Source organism: Vigna unguiculata, chromosome 3 (genome assembly GCF_037176805.1).
Source record: "Vigna unguiculata cultivar grain cowpea cultivar isolate G323 ecotype 2 chromosome 3, ASM3717680v1, whole genome shotgun sequence".
NCBI classification, from domain to species: Eukaryota; Viridiplantae; Streptophyta; class Magnoliopsida; order Fabales; family Fabaceae; genus Vigna; species Vigna unguiculata.
Window position 1 is genome coordinate 38996958 of NC_140794.1, and position 19199 is coordinate 39016156.

The following is a 19199-nucleotide window of genomic DNA, read 5'->3' on the forward strand; positions in this document are numbered from 1 at the left end:
CCCCCAAAGTTCCAGAAAACGACAAAACCAGCCATCCCCATCTCCCAGATTTCAGTTGCTGACGTGGCATTAACCGGCAGAAAAAACAGTTAGCTCCTCTCGGAAGAGAGAGACCCCTTTCGCGTGTTACCAAAATTTCAAACGAACCTCGGTGAATTCGAGTTCAGAAAGGAGAAAAACCCAAGGCATTGTCTCTCGCCACCGCAACCTCCACACCGCAACCTCTCCTTCTTCCAATTCCCTACGCCGCGGTTCCAAGGACCCCGACTTCTCCTCAGACGTTAGGTTTTTGTCGTTGTCCGAGGATTCCTCGCAATGTTGCTGGTTTCGGTTCCCGTTGCGTTGTTTCCTTCCGCATTCGCGACACCGAGGCCTCTCTGTTAGAGGGAATCCGAGGAATTCCGAGGTTTCGGTGGTAAGCGCGTTTTCTAGGGTTTTCTTTCGAGCTGAAAGTGGTGACGGGAGGCGAATTTCTCTGCGGTCCTATGAACTCTGCGGTGTGGTTGAGCTATGGGGTAGATGAAAGTAGCTTCGCTTGGTTAATTTGAAAGCGCTGAATCGGGTTTCATGGGGAGGGGTTGGACGTTGCTTTATGGTATATGCTTTGCTTTGGTTCGTTGTTCAAATGGGTGTTGGTTCCATTCTTGGGAAGCGCCTCTTATTGCAACTTGAATGGCTGATCCTCAGAAAACTGCTCTTGGCGAGAGAGATATCGAGCAGGTTCAGCAGTTTTTGCTTTCTTTCTGTTGTTTCTTCTGGGTTTTAATGATTAGTGTAGCTAAATAGAAAATGAAAATAAAATTTTCTTGCCTGTGTGTGCCATTCACGATACCTTTTAGTTCTTCGTTGTTATGGTCTTGTTCAGCTAATAGATTTTTAGTGGGTTAAATAATAATTTATATGATGGGAGTTATATACGGTTCCTTAGGTGCTGCATGTACTGTTTTTCAATCAGAATTGAAGTTTTATTTTGGTAATACTAATCTTTATTATGCTGATTACTGAGAGGTGAAACTTTAATTCTAATTGAAGAACAACATAATCAACACATGTGAGTATGTATCTATGTTTTGTCCTAATTTACAACGGTTGCTGACATAACTGGACGTTAAAGCTGGAAGCAGATGTTTTGCCTTGTGCTTTTTAGTTTTGAAATCATGGATAATCTTCTTTTAATGATATTTAACCTTTTTTCCCCCTTTTTAGGCAATTACATTTCTTAAGAAAGGCTCGTATCTTCTAAAGTACGGGCGAAGAGGGAAGCCAAAGTTCTGCCCATTTAGGCTTTCCAATGTAAGTTGCTATTATTATTGTTTGTTAAAAGAGTTGTAATAACCCATTAAAGGACATAAGACTACCTCCTTTTTTATTTAAAATTTATACACTTTATACAGAACAATTTTCTGATGATATTGGTGACAGTAACAGTTTTGCTGATGGAAAGTGGTAACGCAGCAACAAATAGGTTGCTATTATATACATGATGACCACAAAAAACTACCTCCTTACTGTTGGTTAAAAGAGTTGTAATAACCCATCAAAGGACATAAAAGTATCTCCTTTTTTTATTTAGAATTTTATGCACTTTATACAGAACAATTTTCTGAAGATATTGCTGACAGTAACAGTTTTGCTGATGGAAAGTGGTAACACAGAAACAAATAGGTTGCTATCATATACATGATGACCACAAAAAGCTTATATTAAACTAAAACCAGTAGTTAAATATGCATAAAATTCAGTAGTGAACTTTAGTTTAGGAATATTTTAATCGTGTTTGAATAATCTAGATGCCAAACAGCTTATTATAACAGCAAATTATGCCTGAGTCGAAGAAAGGTCAAATGCCTTTTATTTTCAATGTTATAAAATAGGAATTTTGTATATTATTTTTCAAGTATTAAGCTTTTGCTAGGAATTTAAAAAGTGCTTATATACTTGTTTCTGATTTTTCCCATCCACATATCAACTCTATATATCTGAAGTATTGTGTTTTTCAAATAAATTTAAAATTAAGGACAAGAAAAACCGGCATGTATCTTCTGTTCTGCCTTGTTCAGTGCTATTGGTTTTTCTTTTAGGACGAGTCTCTACTGTTATGGTACTCTGGCAAGGAAGAGAAACAGCTTAAGCTCGGTACAGTTTCAAGGATCATTCCAGGGCAGCGAACTGTAAGTTTGTAAAAGGCCTATACTATTTTCTCTGGTTAATACTGGGTGCCTTTTTTGAAATTTCAATTATTTCCTTGATAAGCCTTCACCTGAGTTCAATAAATCATTCTGAAATGGCTTTTGGGCTTTATTCTTTGTAGGAATAGTTGGAAAAATACATGTTTTACTGATCCTTAGTTCTTTATTTTTTTTCTATTGGATTACTGTACCATGCTCATTTTCTTTTTGATTTGGTGTTATCATCCAGGCAACATTTCAGCGGTATCCACGACCTGAGAAGGAATATCAATCATTTTCTCTTATATACAACGACAGATCCTTGGATTTGGTATGCTTTCTTTCTGCTTAATTGTTAATTATTATGAAAATTAAACCTACTGGGCCTGTAATGAAGATTGTCTCGTCATCTTTTTCCTCTAACTGACCTGGTTGTGAGCTAGTCTGATATTGAGTTAGTGAGTTGAGTAAAATGGGGAATTTATAGCTTATGAGCTTCAATATTTGATCCACTGCTAATCTATGTACAGATATGCAAGGACAAAGAAGAAGCTGAAATCTGGTTTATTGGTCTTAAGGCATTAGTTACTCGAGGGAACAGTCGCAAGTGGAGATTTGAGTCGAGAACTGATGACAGTCAGTGTTCTGATAGTCCAAAATCTAGCACACGAAAATCCACTCCTTCAAATACACCATCTTCTGTAACAATGGCTTTCATCTTTTTGTTTCATACAGTTCAGATAGACATTTACAATTTGCTATATTTTTCACTCTACAATTTTATACAACAGGACCCTGGAGAAGGTGGTGGAGCTGCTTTTGATGTGAAAAATAGATGGGTTAAGGCTTTCTCCGAAATAATTTCGTTCAATGCAGCTAGCAAGGGTTCCAGTCAAGCTGAATCTGTTGCAAATTCCTCCTTATCCTCTGGTTCTGCAGATAACTCAAGCAATCGAAATTCTTCATCTGAGGCATTTCGAGTTAGTTTGTCTAGTGCTGTAAGTTCCTCCAGCCAGGGTTCTTATCATGAAGATTTTGATTCCCTAAGTGATGTTTTTATTTGGGGAGAAGGTATTGGCAATGGAATTCTTGGTGGTGTACATAGAGTTGGAGCCTTGTCTAGTTCCCAGATGGATGCTTTCCTCCCCAAGGCATTGGAATCAAAATTAGTTCTAGATGTTCAAAGTATTAGTTGTGGCTACAGACATGCTGTTCTGGTTACCAAGCAGGGAGAGATATTTAGTTGGGGAGAGGAGTCAGGAGGTAGGCTTGGACATGGTGTAGAAATGGATGTTCATCACCCTAAACTTGTTGAAGCTCTTGGTGGCTTGAATATTGAGTTAGTAGCATGCGGAGAATATCATACATGTGCTGTTACTTATTCTGGGGATCTTTATACATGGGGTGATGGTGCTCACAACTCTGGCATGCTTGGACATGGAATTGAAGCCACTTACTGGATTCCTAAGAAAGTAAGTGGTAGTTTGGAGGGTTTACGTGTATCTTATGTGTCCTGTGGACCTTGGCATACAGCTATTGTTACATCAGCTGGGCAATTGTTCACATTTGGCGATGGAACTTTTGGTGCCTTAGGACACGGAAATCATAGTAGTGCAACTATTCCTCAGGAAGTGAAAACTTTGAGAGGGTTTAGAACAACCACGGTTGCTTGTGGTGTTTGGCACACTGCTGCAGTTGTTGAGGTGATAACCGAATCTTCTACAAGCTCATCTTGTAAAAGACTTTTCACGTGGGGTGATGGAGATAAAGGCCAACTTGGACATGGTGATAAGAAACCTAGACTATTTCCTGAGTGTGTAATTGCATTGAGTGCTGAAAACATTAGCAAGGTGGCTTGTGGCCACAGTCTTACAATTGCTTTGACAACATCAGGACGTGTATATACAGTAGGAAGCACTGCTTATGGGCAACTTGGCTGTCCTGCATCCGATGGAAAAGTCCCTACGTGTGTTAAAATTGCTGACAGTTTTGTAGAAGATATTGCCTGTGGTTCATATCATGTTGCAGTCCTGACCTCCAAGGCAGAGGTTTACACATGGGGAAAGGGTTTGAATGGGCAATTAGGTCACGGAGACAATGATCACAGAAATAAACCCACACTTGTTGAGTTTTTAAAAGATAAACAAGTGAAAAGTGTTTTTTGTGGTTCAAATTTTACCGTTGCTGTATGTCTTCATAAATGGATCCCAAGTGTTGATCATTCTACATGTTTTGGATGTCGTAATTCATTTAATTTCAGAAGAAAACGTCATAATTGTTACAACTGTGGACTTGTGTTTTGCAAATCTTGCACCAGCAAGAAATCTTTAAAAGCTTCCCTTGCTCCCAATACTAGTAAGCCGTATCGAGTTTGTGAGGACTGTTATCTCAAACTTAAAAAATCTGCTGAGTCAGTACCCTTGGTGCAAAGCCCTAGTTTGAGAAGTGTAAGTTTGCAAGATAACAAAATCACTAAAATACAGGGAACACTATTGAGGCTTTCATCTTTTGGTTCTATTCTTCAAACAGTAAGTGGTCAATCGAAGCTTCCAGATTCACAAGATATCCATCGTTCCCCGGCTTCAAATGGAAAATTAGAGACGAGGGGTTTTGCTTCTTCAAAATCATCAAATTCTGTTTTTGTGGATTCTAAGAAACACTTTTCATTTTCTGAGCCTGCTGCAAGAATATCTTGTCAATCAACATCTCCAGCTTCATCAAAGTCAAGTCCAAGAGAATCGTATGAAGATATCAATGATGATTTAAAGCAAAGAAATGATATTTTAAGTCAAGAAGTTATAAGTTTAAGGACTCAGGTAAGCCTAATCATATATATCTGAGTCATGTGTGTATCTATCCTTCTAGAGAACGTTTTCCTGTCATATATATGTATCTCACATAAGTAATATTTATCTGTTTAGGACTCTGACGCTTTGAAAGAAGATTATTTTTTATGAAATTGCTGATTAACTTCTTAAAGCTTGCATATCTCATTACATTTGATTTGTTATAAGATTCTTTTAGATGGACGAATTTTTGCTTAAAACAAAAGCAGGGTAGTTACAAAGTTTGGCAGATAAGGGGTCCAACTTAAAACAACAACAACAAAGCCTTATTCCACTACGTGAAGTTGATTACATGAATCCCACGGTGTTATTCTTCTTGGTTAAAGATAGAATACAAAATGTAAATATAATAAAAGAATTTCTAAGATGAAAAGGTTCTGCATATACTGTGCCATTTTAACTTTCTAATGTAAAAGAATCTGTATCTGTATATGGCACCATTTGCATCAACTGTTTACAGTGCATTTTCATTACTAGTTTGTATTCGCTGCTCAGGTCTGTGTATTCACATTCACATATGATAATTGAACCAAATAATTATATGTATATTTGTTTTTATCTTGAATTAAAATAATTACATAATTATATGAACTTGAATTTAAAATAATTATAGTTTTTAACTTTCTGATACTATTTGTTTGTGATTTATAATTGTTGAAAATGTTTGAAGTATACTCAGCCTGGAAATGATCATATATACTTGTTAGGTTGAAGATCTTACTCGAAAATCGAAAAGTTTAGAGGCTGAACTTGAGAGAACATCAAAGCAATTGAAGGAAGTGACTACAGTAGCTGCAGATGAAGCTGGAAAGTGTAAATCAGCAAAAGAGGTCATAAAATCATTGACTGCACAGGTTGGGTACTCTATCTGTAGGGTTCTTTCTCCTCTTCTACATTACTAAGCATGATTGTAGTTTGTTGGGTCTTTTATGTATTATGTAAACTGTTCTTGCAAGGGAAGATACATAACTAAAGCTTTGGTGGGGGATCTTACAAACAAGGAATAAACAAATATAGGCCTTTTGGTGAAATAACCAACTTTAGCGGAGCAAATAAATCATATACGCCTAGCTTGTACCAAATATAGTCAATTGTTGGATCCCTCAAAGACTTGGTGAGGATATTGGCTACATTGATATGTTGTCTTCTCGTGGAAAAACGGATCAGATACAACTGTCTGGTTATCACAAGTCGTTATCATTTCATTTGTGTAGAGTGTTCGAATTTAAGCTTTTTCAGGAGTTGCTTTAGTGTTTTGAGTTCGCAAGTCACTAAGCTCATAACTTGGTATTCTGCTTCGACATTAAATTTTGCTACAACATTTTGTTTTTTTTTTTTTTTCAGGATATTATATTTCCTCCAATTAGCACGTAGGACCTCATGGTGGATTGTCTATCATTGGATGTGCCATTCTAGTCAACATATGAATAATCAACAATCCAAGCATGTTTGTCTTCATAAATGTTGTCCGGAAATTTTTTAATATACTTCAATATACAAATAACAACATTCTAATGGTCTTGACAAGGCGGATTCAATAGTTGACTTACTACATTGGTTGGAAATACAATATTTGGATGAGTAACTATTAAGGTAGTTCAACATTTCAACTCACCATTCATATCATCAGGATTTGATGAAGACTCTTCTTGATTGACTAGCAATTTGATACTATTGTCCATACGAATGTCAATTGATTTGGTACTCAAAATGGCAATTTCTTTCAGGATATTCAAAGCATATCTCTTTCGGGAGATAATCAAGCTATCCTTAGATTTAGCAACCTCAGTACCTCAGAATTAGTGAAGTCTACCAAGGTCTTTAGTCTGGAGTTGGCAGGAGAGGTGATGCTTAAGGTGAACATGCCAAGTTGATCAGTGTCTATGATGACAGTATCATCCACCTACATAATGAAGTAGATATGTTAGAAGTGGGTTTAGAAATGGGTGGAACAGATTGTATAAGAAAGCTCGGTAGGATAGGCTCTAACTTGGCTCTGATACTATGTTAGAAGTGGATTTTAAGCCAAACTCAACCCCACAAAATCGGCTTGTAAGGTGAGGATTGCACCCACTTATATATTGTGAATTGACCTTATCTCTAGTCGATATGAGACTTCCAACACATCCCCTCACGCCGAGAAATATTCATCTCATGCGTGGGACAAGAAATTAGTGGGTGGTCTGTTAGTGGCCTGATATTGGGTGGAACAGAATATCCAAGAAAGTTCGCTAGGATAGGGTCTAACTTGGTTCTAATACTATGTTAGAAGTGGAGTTTAAGTCTAACTCAACCCCACAAAACCGGCTTGTAAGGTGAGGTTTGCACCTCACTTATATACTATGAAATTGCCTTATCTCTAGTCGATGTGGGACTTTCAACAAGATGCATGTCATAGGTGAGTGGCAATAGAACATTGCAAATCGTACAAAACTACTTCACATTCATACGAAATGGGTCAAATCAGACACATTATGACTATTTAAGCTTATTAAATGATTTGCTTAGCCAACCTACCATGGGAGAGGAATCCCCTTAAGCAACAAATACAGGTGGTTACTCCATATAAACCTCTTCACAATTTCCATTGTGGCATTTTTTAATATTAAATTGAAACAATGGCTGACGGAGAATAGTAGCCATGCAAAATAGGTGTCTAAGTGACGCCCTTTTAGGCATAGGGAAAGTGTTGTAGTGTTTCCGAAATACCGCTATGTAACTGTTGGCAACTAGGTGGGCCTTGCTGCTGTCAATTTTTCTTTGAGGACCTACTTTAAAAGCGTAATAAAGCCATTGGCACCCAACTATGGACTTGCAAGGTGGAAGTGAGATAAGTTTCCATTTACCATTGTTTAGAGTGTACACATTTCAGCAATCATTGCTTGTTGATCCACCACTTGGGGTGAGATAAGACATCACCTAGAGAGTTAGGAATAGATGCAAAAGAAACATAATAGAGACATGTATAGTGCAAAGGGGGAAAGACAATGATAACTTAGTGTAATGTAGTTAGAGCTGTCAAAACAAGTAATCTGGCCCGACCCGGCTCGACCCATCACGGCCCGGCCCACCACGGATTGGTGGGTTAAACGGGTTGACTTAATTAAAAAAAATATAATTTTTTTATTTTTTTTCAGTCAAAACTAAATTGTAATTCTAATTAAAATCTAAATAAACTTTAATATAATCCAAATACAAACCAAAATAAAAAAAATACAAATTATTTGTGTTGGCTAAAAAAAACACAACCTAACATAACTCAAATGTAAAGTCTAACTTAATAAAAAACACTTGTGTGACCCTTTTATCTGCGGGTTGGCTCACCAACTCGGCTCACCACGAGTTCAACCTGGATGAGTCGGGTTCTAGATGAGCTGGGTTAAAAATCAATCCGTATTGAAATTTGTAAAAAAATTTCTACCCAACCCAGTCCGAACCCGTGGTGAGCTGGGTTGGCTCGTGGGTTGCAACCTATTTTGACAACTCTAAACGTAGTGAGGAGAATGATTATGACTAGAATGAATATCTATTTGCAATGGGATGAGCTAGTGGAGGTCATGGAGCAGGTCCAAATGTAGTAAATGAGCTAGTGCTAGGGAATAGTTTGGCATGGCCTCTACGATATCTCAATGGCTTGTATCAATGGCTGGTGTGTAACTTGGGAAACGGTGATATGCTTGAAGGGGATGGACCTCTAGTGGCTTGATTGGAGGAGCATCCTAGTGGACCGCAAAGTCAACCTGACAAATAGATGGAAGAAGAACAAGAGAATGTGTACTTGTGTGGATAGTGTAATTTGTGGCAGGAGTACAATATTATTGCAAAATAGGAGTGAAGCAATGATAATCCTTTTAGAATCAATGTTAACCAAGAAAGACATTGGATAATGTTGAGAGTTTGTTTAGGTTGAAAGTTAAGTTTTGATCAAAGCAAGTGGACCCAACGACATGAAAAGGAAATTGATGAAGTCGTGACTAAATGAGGAACTTGTTTAAACTAAAAGGTGGAGAGCATACAGTTGACGAGATTAGATGATGTAAGAATGGTATTGGAATCCCCAATTTATAGAGAAAGTATATCCAGACAAACTAGGATATGGGGATGGAAGTTGGGGCTAGGTTGTGTGGGCTAGGTGATCTAGGTGCTAGACTGTCAAAATTTTTTTGGCACAGGTAAATTTGTGCTTGTGTTTGTTCAGCAAAAAGGGGTGTGTGAGGGCGGTGGAAAAGGACCACAACATGTGTTTGGTTGGACTCTTTATATCCTTAATCTTCTTTATGTCACACAGGATATCTTTGCTAATAGACAATTTTGTCTTCATCTCTGTAGTAACTCTTCCTTACTCACCGGCCAAACTTTCCCAAAGAACTCACTCTAGTTTCTTAAATTTCCCTTTTCTTCGGATCCGTCAGGTCAGACCAAATTGTTAGGAACCTAGAAACTGTGATGAAAAAACAAGACAGAAAAGCAGTAAAAGACAAAGTCTTGCACTGTATTATTCACTTTACACTGTAAAAGCCAAAGCTTCCAACAGAAAACTGCATTTCTTTCTCATAGGATTCTCCCTGTCACAAACATCATCTTTTAAAATTCTCCCTCAACCTCCCACAAGAAAAGAATATATAGACTTTCCAAAACGTCTTCCCCTGGAACAACTAACCATTTTACTACTTTTATCTTTAAATTTCTTCCTCACCTTCTAATTACTTCCATGCCTAACATAGTCCTATCCCTATTGGTAAGTCCTTACTCTTGCTTCATCACACTAGTAGTTATCCCATCATTCATATCTTGTATAGTGTGGATATAAGCCATGCAAACATCATTCTTTTTCAAATCCTAACCCTAAACCCATACCCAATTATTGTCCCATTCTTGAATATATTTTTTCTTGCTGATAAAAAAGATGGAAAAATTTTCTCAACTCTCAACCATGTGTTAACCGAATGTAAGTTATTTCCATTGTTTTTATAACTTTTCATCAACTTCTGTAAAAGATAAATGACTTGTTACAATCTTTATGTCTTCTCTTCATCTATTCTTAATCATGTTTTTTTGTAATTTCATAGTATGACATAAGTTTTAGTCTTCTCTAGTTTTCAAAATTTTAAATATTTACTTTGTTAAATATAAGAACCAAAGTGCTCCTTCTCCACTCACCTAACATTTCCTTAGATGTCAAAATCTAGTTAAATAGCTTAGTTAGTGAATTGGTATCTTTTGAAGGCCTTTTACTTCTTCAATCCAAATTGAAAAGCTTAGAAAAAGTAATTCTCTGTTCTGTTTATGATATTTCCCTTCTCAATCTTTAATACATATGGATTGATAGAATGAAGATAACAAAGAAAGAAGCCTTCCAAAGATAGAAATTTTCGTAAACGAAGAGTATGTTAGAAATAGAGCTCTAAAACCGTAATCAAATTTTCAGAGTTTTCTGTCAAATTGAAAAAAATCTCATGTTTTTGTCATCCAATACAAACTCCATGGAAAAAATGTAGAGTTAAAGTGTTGTTTTGCTGACAAATCAATAATAAATGGCAAAAACACTGGTGACTTGTTGATGGATTTAAGATTTTTTTTTTTTTTGGTACAGATAACATAATTTTGAAACATGTTAAAATTGTGATAAACTATTTGTTTGCATGAGCTTTTCCACAATCAATTATTAAGGGAAAAGTTCACGGGTTATGCCCATCTTGACACTTGGTAAGCTATATGCGTAAATAAAACTAATTTTGCCTGACAAGAGGTTAAAAGAAACTGAACATGATTACTATCGAGGTGGTTAATATTAACTACTTGAGATGCAAAGTTGACTAACTGTTCGACATTTCAAAAATCTCAAGCCACTACTAACCACACATCAAATCTCTTTCAGTTAACTATATGCATGTAATTAAAACCTCGTGTGATAGGCAATAATCCTATGACACTATTAACTATTTGTGAGTCAAAGCTAATCTCCATTTTAGACATTTCAATAAACTTATGATATTATTAACCACATATTCATAACTGTATACAATCATGTTCATTACTTTTAACTACTTGTTGGACAAAGTTAATCATGTTTATGCACGTCATTGACCACTTGTGATGGGTGGATGCTGGGTGGAAAAACCTAATGGCATGTTAGCTCGGACTCTATTTTTTCAAAAGAAAAAGTATATATCAGAAAGCAGGAAAATAGTTATTATTTCTTTAAAATAAAACTGTACCAAACATGCACTAAATCTGTGATATATATTGTTTTAAGCTTGTGGCGGGCAAGAGATTCTGGATTAAGTGATTGCTGTGAAGTTTACCATTCTTGTGCTTTAGCCCTTGATCAATTATCTCTGACTCTGTATGTTAAATTGTGTTACAGTTAAAGGAAATGGTGGAAAGGCTGCCAGAAGGACACAATGCTGACTGCAGTACAGAGCTCTGTGCTGAAACCACTAAAAATATTCTAGATCATTCCTTGGATGTGAGCCATATAAGAAACACTGCCATGCTACAAAATGAAGGCAGCAGCAATGTAGCAAATCTGATATTACCTAATGGTGCCAAAACACAAAGTGGAAAGGCAGAGTGGGTAGTGCAAGATGAACCAGGTGTGTTCGTACGTTTGTCTCTCCTGCCAGGTGGTGGTAATGAGCTTAAGCGTGTTCGCTTCAGGTATGCTGTGCTCTAATTTGTTAAGCCTATTCATATAGAACTATTACAAATGTTTATGAACTCATGTTCTCCAATTAAATGAGAAGTGACGCTGCTTTGTTAAATACCATTTTGTCATTGTTGGTTTCCTCTTTTCACCTATAATATTTTTATCAGTACTTTTAACTAAGAGCGTGGTGGATGTTGGGGATCAAGCTGTTCAAAGTACTTTTTCAACTACCTCACGTAATCCATATCTATTCTGTTTTAACCATTTCTTTTTATCTTTTCTTTTCCTTATTGAATCTGAGACTCGTTATTATAGATTATATTTAATGGACCTTCATTCCATGCATCTACATCCATCTACAACTTGTTACTCCATGAAAACATGAAATACTATCAGATGTGGTTGATGTGGGGGATTGATAGAGCTTCTGTAGTCATGATGCTTTCTGAGTGCATGCTACTTGCACTATTGTACTATTGTCTGAAAATGAGGCACTATTAGAAAATCGTTGCCATAGATGCTTGAACTGTCACAACTCAGTCTATCAATACCCTCCGACAACAATAAAGTGGTCAAAGCTTTCTCATTTTAGTGAATATCTTTACAATGAATTGAATACTTCTGATACATTATGCCAGTTTTTTCTTTGAAGAAAGAAAAAGCAGATTTTCGTTGCTTTAAATATATTTATAAGATAAATCATAGACTAAAATTGGTTGACCCAAGTGATAGCGTCTTTTGTTCCTAAACCCAGTGGTTCAGGGATCGATTCTGGTGATACCACTTTGGATACGGAATAACCCATGTCGGGAAGGGATTACCCATCTTGTATGCGCTCAAGTTTCCCGACGATATTAATTATTGCTTCCGGTGATGATTAACAAGAAAGAAATCATATTGTTGCCTTTTACATGGGCTTATCTTCCAAATTTATAAACATTTATAAAGATATATAAAATAACATGGGGCCTGTTTGGATACAAAGGTAGAAGTATTTTTGGAGTTTCTCTACTGGGAAAATCATTTTATTTAACCCTTTTGTTATTTATGAAGAAATTTCGAAATAACAAAAATATTTATGAAGAGATTTCAGAATGGCATGAAACTATTTAGCAGGAAATTTCAGAATGGTTCATAGTTGACTACAATATATTTACATTTTGCAACACGATCTTTTTATTTTGCGATGTCTAAAGTCAATTTATTTACTGGCTGGACCTCTAGCAATTCCTTATTTGAAAATTAGTTGATTGTTTACACAGCAAAAAGTCCTGTCTGTCCAGTAATTGTGTTTGCATCGGTGAAGATTGACTATTGGAAATTCATACATTTTGAAGAGGATAACCCCTCCATAGTGGCACTTGATTCACTATGATAGTGTTACAGTATCAATCTTACAGCATATACCTTCTTTTATACTTTGTCTATTTTATTTAACCCTTTGATTCTTTAAGTGAATGATGATTATAACCTACTTAACAAAAACTGGGTAGAGAACAATATTTCGTGAAATAATTGTGGTCTGATTTTTGGTTTGGCATATCCTCGATCCTCACTGTGATGGGGGCCTAAGTGGAAGGAGATATCTTTATTCCAACCCCTCGCTAGCCATTTGTATGTGGAGCAACAAAAAACAATGGAAAAAGAAATCTACTGCTTTCTTTTAAAAATATTTTAGGAATATGTGGTGAATGTTTAAGAATATTTTCGTTATCTGTTTGTCCAGCAATGAGGTTTTTGTGCACACTTAACTGAAATTCTCAGTTGTTTTTACAGTCGAAAGCATTTCACAGAAGAAGAAGCTGAGAAGTGGTGGACGGAAAATGGAAGCAAAATATTGGAGCGGCACAACATAGTTGCTCTATAGAATATGCAAGAATCTTTTCCCCGGAGCAAAAACTTATCCTTATTCTGTGACGCTATGGAAACAGTAAATTCTTTTCCCTTCTCCCTCTTCCAAAATTAACAAGGATCTTCTCCAAAATTGACAGGTAGAATACAGAATTATGGGAAAAAAAACCACAGGAGGAAACTTGTAACTTTCCGGAAAAATGCTCCTACAACCTCCCTCCCCTCAGCCAAAGAAAAAAAAATGGAAAATAGCGGAAAAAATTTCCTTAATTAACTCACTGTCAGTTGTGATGCAATTCAGCTGTTTTATTTTTGGTACAACTGCGTGTATGTTTACTTGCAGCTGAGGATTGTTTTGTTCAGTTTCTTTTTGCCTATTGTATAGCAACTTCTCTTGCCAACCTAGTGATTTCTTGCTGTGCATTTTGTCAATATGCTCACTCCATTTGGAGCATAGCAAGGCTGTATGAGCGTTTAATTGTTGGTCCCTTTTACCATTCTGATATTCAATACCTCTTCAGAGGTACAGACGGGGATCGTATTTAAATTTGGGTAGGAATCCTCAGTAAAATACGGATATGTACATTTGGTAGTTCATTTTTTAACTGTTGGTTTTATTTTTTATCCTTCGCATTCGCTCTCACCATTTTTTTCGTTAAATTTAGATCATCATTGGTTCTTGGATAGACATCATTAGCAACGCCAATTTGTGATTATCACCACTCCTAAAATCTTGCAGAGGTTGTCATTGGCAAATGTGGGAAAAATAGGAATTACTGCTCTCAAGTGCATCTTCATGGGAGTAAGTAGCAAAAGTACTATCCAAGAACCTGCGCTCAAATACAGCATTTTTCTTCCTCAAGTTTCATTCCTTCTTAGAACTTTAATATTAATGACCTAAGTAGAGATACACTCAATATATAAGGAAAATAGTTACTTTACTGAAATCAAAGCTTGCTGTGGGTCAATCCTTTTTGGGTTGGACTGTGGTAGGTAACAGGTTGAAAATTTTACTTCCTTTAAGTTTTGTGACATTACTAATTTGAATCTTTTTCTCCCATCAAGGTCCATTCATTTTATTAGGTGGTGCTATATATTTTTTTTATGCAAATTACAGATAAAAAAGAGTCAAAGTAGTTGTCTTTTCGTTTATATAATAAAGTAGTTGTCCTTGGAGTAACGTCTTATTTTTATCTTAAAACCTTAAGTACATGCTTTATTAGGATTTGTGTAGGTATGTGAAAGTGGGAATATTCTCATATCACAGTTAGATGACATTAACAGACTACAAGAGTGGTTTGTGGGAAGTAACTGGTTTAGAGGATAGTTACAAATATTGGCATGTTTGAATAAACTTAAATGTAAGTACATTTAAAAGGAAAATAATAAGAATAAGAATAAATTTATTTTTTCGTAAATGAATTTTATTTTATGCTGAAGCCGATTATTAAAGAAATTTATAAGGATGAATTTTTGTAAAATGATTTATGCATAACTTCATTTTAATTTGTTAGAAATAAAAAATTATTCAAAGAGGAAATTTAACATCTATAAAATTTTTATTTGGAGTAGAATTCTAAAATAGTATGAAACTTAAAAAATAAATAAAAATATGTTGAGAATTAAAAATACGTTTCTGTAAAAGGAATACATCATTTGGGCAGAAAATTGTTTAAAAAATTTCTATAAATTTATTAAAGAATTTTGAAAATTCATAACTTTTTTTTAAAAGTAAGAAGAAATTTAAACTTTTTTTCATATATTTTTTTTATTAATTTCTCTAACTCTTCTATGTAACACCCCATTTAAATAATATCCTTAATTTAAATGAAATGCCACACAGATAGGGTAGAAGAAACAAATCTGGGAGTATAACCACTTCTCCTTACAAGAACTCGACAGTAGAATCCAGCCCAGATGGGCTACGCAGCAAAATCATCACCTCCCTGTTGACTCCGGGTGTTCCTCGCATCTGCTCACATCAATAAATTGATATTGCAAAAGGAGAAGAACCACACACAAGCAATCAAACAAGCAAAAGGGTAAGCTAGAGTGTAAAACAGTTTATCATACAGTTACATGCTATTTCACATTCCAATCAGTATATATATCATCCAAACATGTTATGACCCTTCAAACAATACACTCAGACTCGACTCATCCGGATACATATAATCTAGTCGGATTCAGCAAATGCTTGCACTTATGGTGGATTTCTTGCTCACCTCGAGCTAAGTGTTACAAGTGTTACAATGTCTCAATCCCCCACACAAGGTTAGCCCTTAATGAGTTTCAGGCCTCCTCTCACCACAAGAGTCAGTCTGCTCTAAGTGAGACTAACTGACTTTTTAGAGTGTCAGGATGCAACCTTACCTTGAATCCTTAACAAATTATATAGATGGAGCACCACCATGAACTCCCACTAACAAGAGTCATGGAATTACGTCCCGACCACTGAAGCACCACCATGAGGTCTCACCTAGAGGCTCACGGAATTACGTACTGACAACATACCAATCATATTCAAACAATCATGTAATATTTATCATGCTTATAAATCTCATGCCAACCTTTATAATCCATCCTCATACATGTTCCATGTTGAATCCATTCCAAATCATCCTTCCCAATCCATGAATATAGAAGTGTAATTCATATCGACACCATGTCACTTTGATTACCAACCATCTCATACAAGTCACATGCCAAGGTCATGTTAAACTTATCAATCACAGACCATAAACCATTCTACTCATACCCATTCGCCTAATTCATGCTTTTAAAAGTAATTGAATCAATCCACAAGTTCAAGTTAAAGTAAGGAATTAAAATTTTGTAGCAATTCTCGCTTAAGCAAGACTGATCTCGCTTAAGCTAGACTGGTCTCGCTTAAGCTAGAAATTCTCGCTTAAGCTAGACTAATCTTGCTTAAGCTAAAAATTCTCGCTTAAGCTAGACTGATCTCGCTTAAGCTAAACTGACAGATTTTCACTGGTTTCAACATGTAAAAACACAAAATCCCAAACAACAAAAATTTAAGAAAACACAAGCACATTGTATAAAACGTTGGCATCATATTTCATGCTTTAAAAGGGTGAACAAATCAATCATGGGAGCATACAAACATTTAAACAATTGTGTTGTCAATCTGCTCAAGCTAAGGAGCTCTCGCTCAGGCGACAGAGATCTCTCGCTCAAGCGAAAAGCTTTTGCTTAAGCGAGATTGAAAACAGAGTACTTCGAGTTCTCGTTCAAGCTAGCCCATCTACTCAAGCGAGAGGCCTTCGCTCAAGCGAGCACTCAAAACTAAAGGGGGCGAGTTACTGCAATGCTCGCTTAGGCGAGAGCTTCCCGTTTGGGCGAGAAACAGCTCGCTTAGGCGAGCCTAGCAGATCTCACTTGCTCTCACGCATGCAAAGCCAAAAATCCATCCATAAACAGTACACAAATTATTTTCACTCCATCAAAAGCACATCAAATCATCAAGAGCACCCAACAGAACCAAAATAGGCACATTATTTATAAAAGCATAAAAAAATCCTAGCTTCCCTTACTTGGAAAGAGCTAGCCAAAAGACTCATATACCCAAACAGTGAGCACTACAACTCTGGAACAACTTACTAAGCTAGAAAAAAAATGGTAGAATAAAGGAAAACAAGGTTACCAAGAGGGACCCTTGTTGGAACCAAGACAACAATGCTAGAAAAAATGGAAGTAGGAGACGAGGGATAACTTACGTGAAGAAGGAATGAGTTCGAACTAGCTTGAACATGGTAGTACTGAGCCCTAGCAGAGTTTCTGTGAAGAGGAAAGGTAAGAGTGAGAGCACTGATATTGGCAAGTGAGTGCAGAATGAAGGACATTGACTGCTTTAGGGGCCTTGGCACCCTACGGGCCAGCCTTTAGGCCCAACTGATTAGGGTAGGCCTTACATTCTCTATCCATGCTATCTATGGATGACAAATAAATCTATTTTCGTAGATATTGTCCAAATTCGTCTTTGTTTTGACAAGAAATCCCTACATTAATAAGTATGGATATAAGTATTATGAGGAATACCAAACTTTTTCAATTGGGTATGAGGATGTGATGAGGATATACATCATCTTCTCTATACCCGTCATAATATTTATCCTTGTCATATCTCCGTCTCCGTTTAAATTATTAAAATATTTATAGTCTATTAAGTAACCTTTATATATATATATATATATATATATATATATATATATATATATATATATATATATATATATATATATATATTAGATAATATATTGTTTATGTTGAAATATATAATTTTCGCAAAATTATTCTTATTGAATGTTTATGAAAAATAATGTTCCTTTTTCTTAAAAGAATATTGAATAAATCCGACCAAAGAACATCTTAGAAAGAATAAACACCCTAACAACATATTTCCACCATAATATTAACCATAAAGTATTATGAACAATACAACCCGAAAAATGAGGTGTATAGAAACTTGGTTTCGGGTCCATCCGTTGACGCAACATGCATGTTAATAAACTAAATCAAAATGCCATACACGAGATTCTTTTAATAAACCTATTTTTTTTATTTAATTTTTTTAATATTTGAGTATGAGTTTATAACTGTTTTAACACAATATAATTGTATTTGGAATTATTCAATAATAATTAGTAATAATTAGTAATTTAACAATTAATATGAAATTGTGAATCAAATTTTATCAATTAATATTATAATATATTGAACACTATCTAGGCCAACTATTTTGTGGTAATTGCTATCCTTCATCTCTCTTTATTAGCCTTGCATCGGTCAATCTTATGGTCTACATAATTTCTGATTTATTCTCATTTTAATTATCCTGCATTCTTAATGAGTAGTTTCATTAGTTTATCATACTGTAATTGCTTTGATTTCGGTTTTATTGTATATATTTTATGCTTTTAAAAATGTCAAATTTCAATAATGAACTCACGTGACAATATTTTTTGGACCGACTTTGATTTACTTTTATACTACATTAGTAAAGAAGAAAACTTAATTTTATTTGATGAGGCTTCTGCAACACAAAATGTCTCTAGCAGTAGCGGATATGATAAGTCCAACAAACAATAAATATTTTGATAGCGACTAACACAGTAAGCCGAACAAATAAAGAATCTCACTAGGATAGGCTTTAACCGATGACTTTGATATCATGTTAAGAAATGAAGTTTAAGTTTAACCCAAATCCACAAAATTGATTGTAAGATAAGACTTACACCAAATTATATACTATAAAATCATCTTATCTCTATATTCGATGTAGAATGTCTAATAAAAAATTTAGTTTCTAAGTTTAATAAAGATAATAAGATTTTAATTTCTTTCTAAACATCGAAAGTACATATATAAAAAAAACAAAGTAAATGAAAATAAAATAGTTTAAAAGTTTAATATATATATATATTCTAAAGTTAACTCCGAGAAAAAGAATCATACAGGAAACGGCCTCCATGAGTTTAAGAGACAATCACAAAGCTTGACCTAATTTGTTCAACCAATTAATGAAATTCCCTTTACCTTAAACTTTTGTTTCTAATTACATGTTATGATTATGCATATCATTAATTAAAATTAAAGGGATAGACGTGGAACGTAGGCTTGAGTCATTAACTAATCATGGTAGAATGTAGAGAAGGTAGTTGAGTT

The 19199-nt window shown here is 35.3% G+C and overlaps 1 protein-coding gene across 2 annotated transcripts; it reads left to right on the forward strand.

Annotated features, from left to right (window-relative positions):
* Positions 1–14138, forward strand: LOC114178379 (PH, RCC1 and FYVE domains-containing protein 1-like). 2 transcript variants are annotated; one of them, XM_028064244.2, is made up of 9 exons: positions 7–720; positions 1207–1293; positions 2082–2171; positions 2419–2499; positions 2699–2869; positions 2960–4984; positions 5722–5868; positions 11382–11674; positions 13440–14138. In XM_028064244.2, the coding sequence occupies exons 1-9, from the start codon at positions 673–675 to the stop codon at positions 13528–13530; spliced, it is 3033 nt and encodes a 1010-aa protein (XP_027920045.1). In that variant the 5' UTR covers positions 7–672; the 3' UTR covers positions 13531–14138. The 2 variants fall into 2 exon arrangements, with proteins under 2 accessions (XP_085527321.1, XP_027920045.1); XM_085671195.1 differs by lacking the exons at positions 11382–11674; positions 13440–14138 and adding an exon at positions 6359–6567 and having other exon boundaries at positions 1–720.
* The last annotated feature ends 5061 nt before the right edge of the window (positions 14139–19199 follow it).

Coding starts and splice junctions, on each gene's coding strand:
- LOC114178379 (XM_028064244.2), top strand. CDS start 673: ATGGCTGATCCTCAGAAAACTGCTCTTGGCGAGAGAGATATCGAGCAG. Junction 721..1,206: donor GCGAGAGAGATATCGAGCAG/GTTCAGCAGTTT, acceptor CCCCCTTTTTAG/GCAATTACATTTCTTAAGAA. Junction 5,869..11,381: donor TAAAATCATTGACTGCACAG/GTTGGGTACTCT, acceptor ATTGTGTTACAG/TTAAAGGAAATGGTGGAAAG.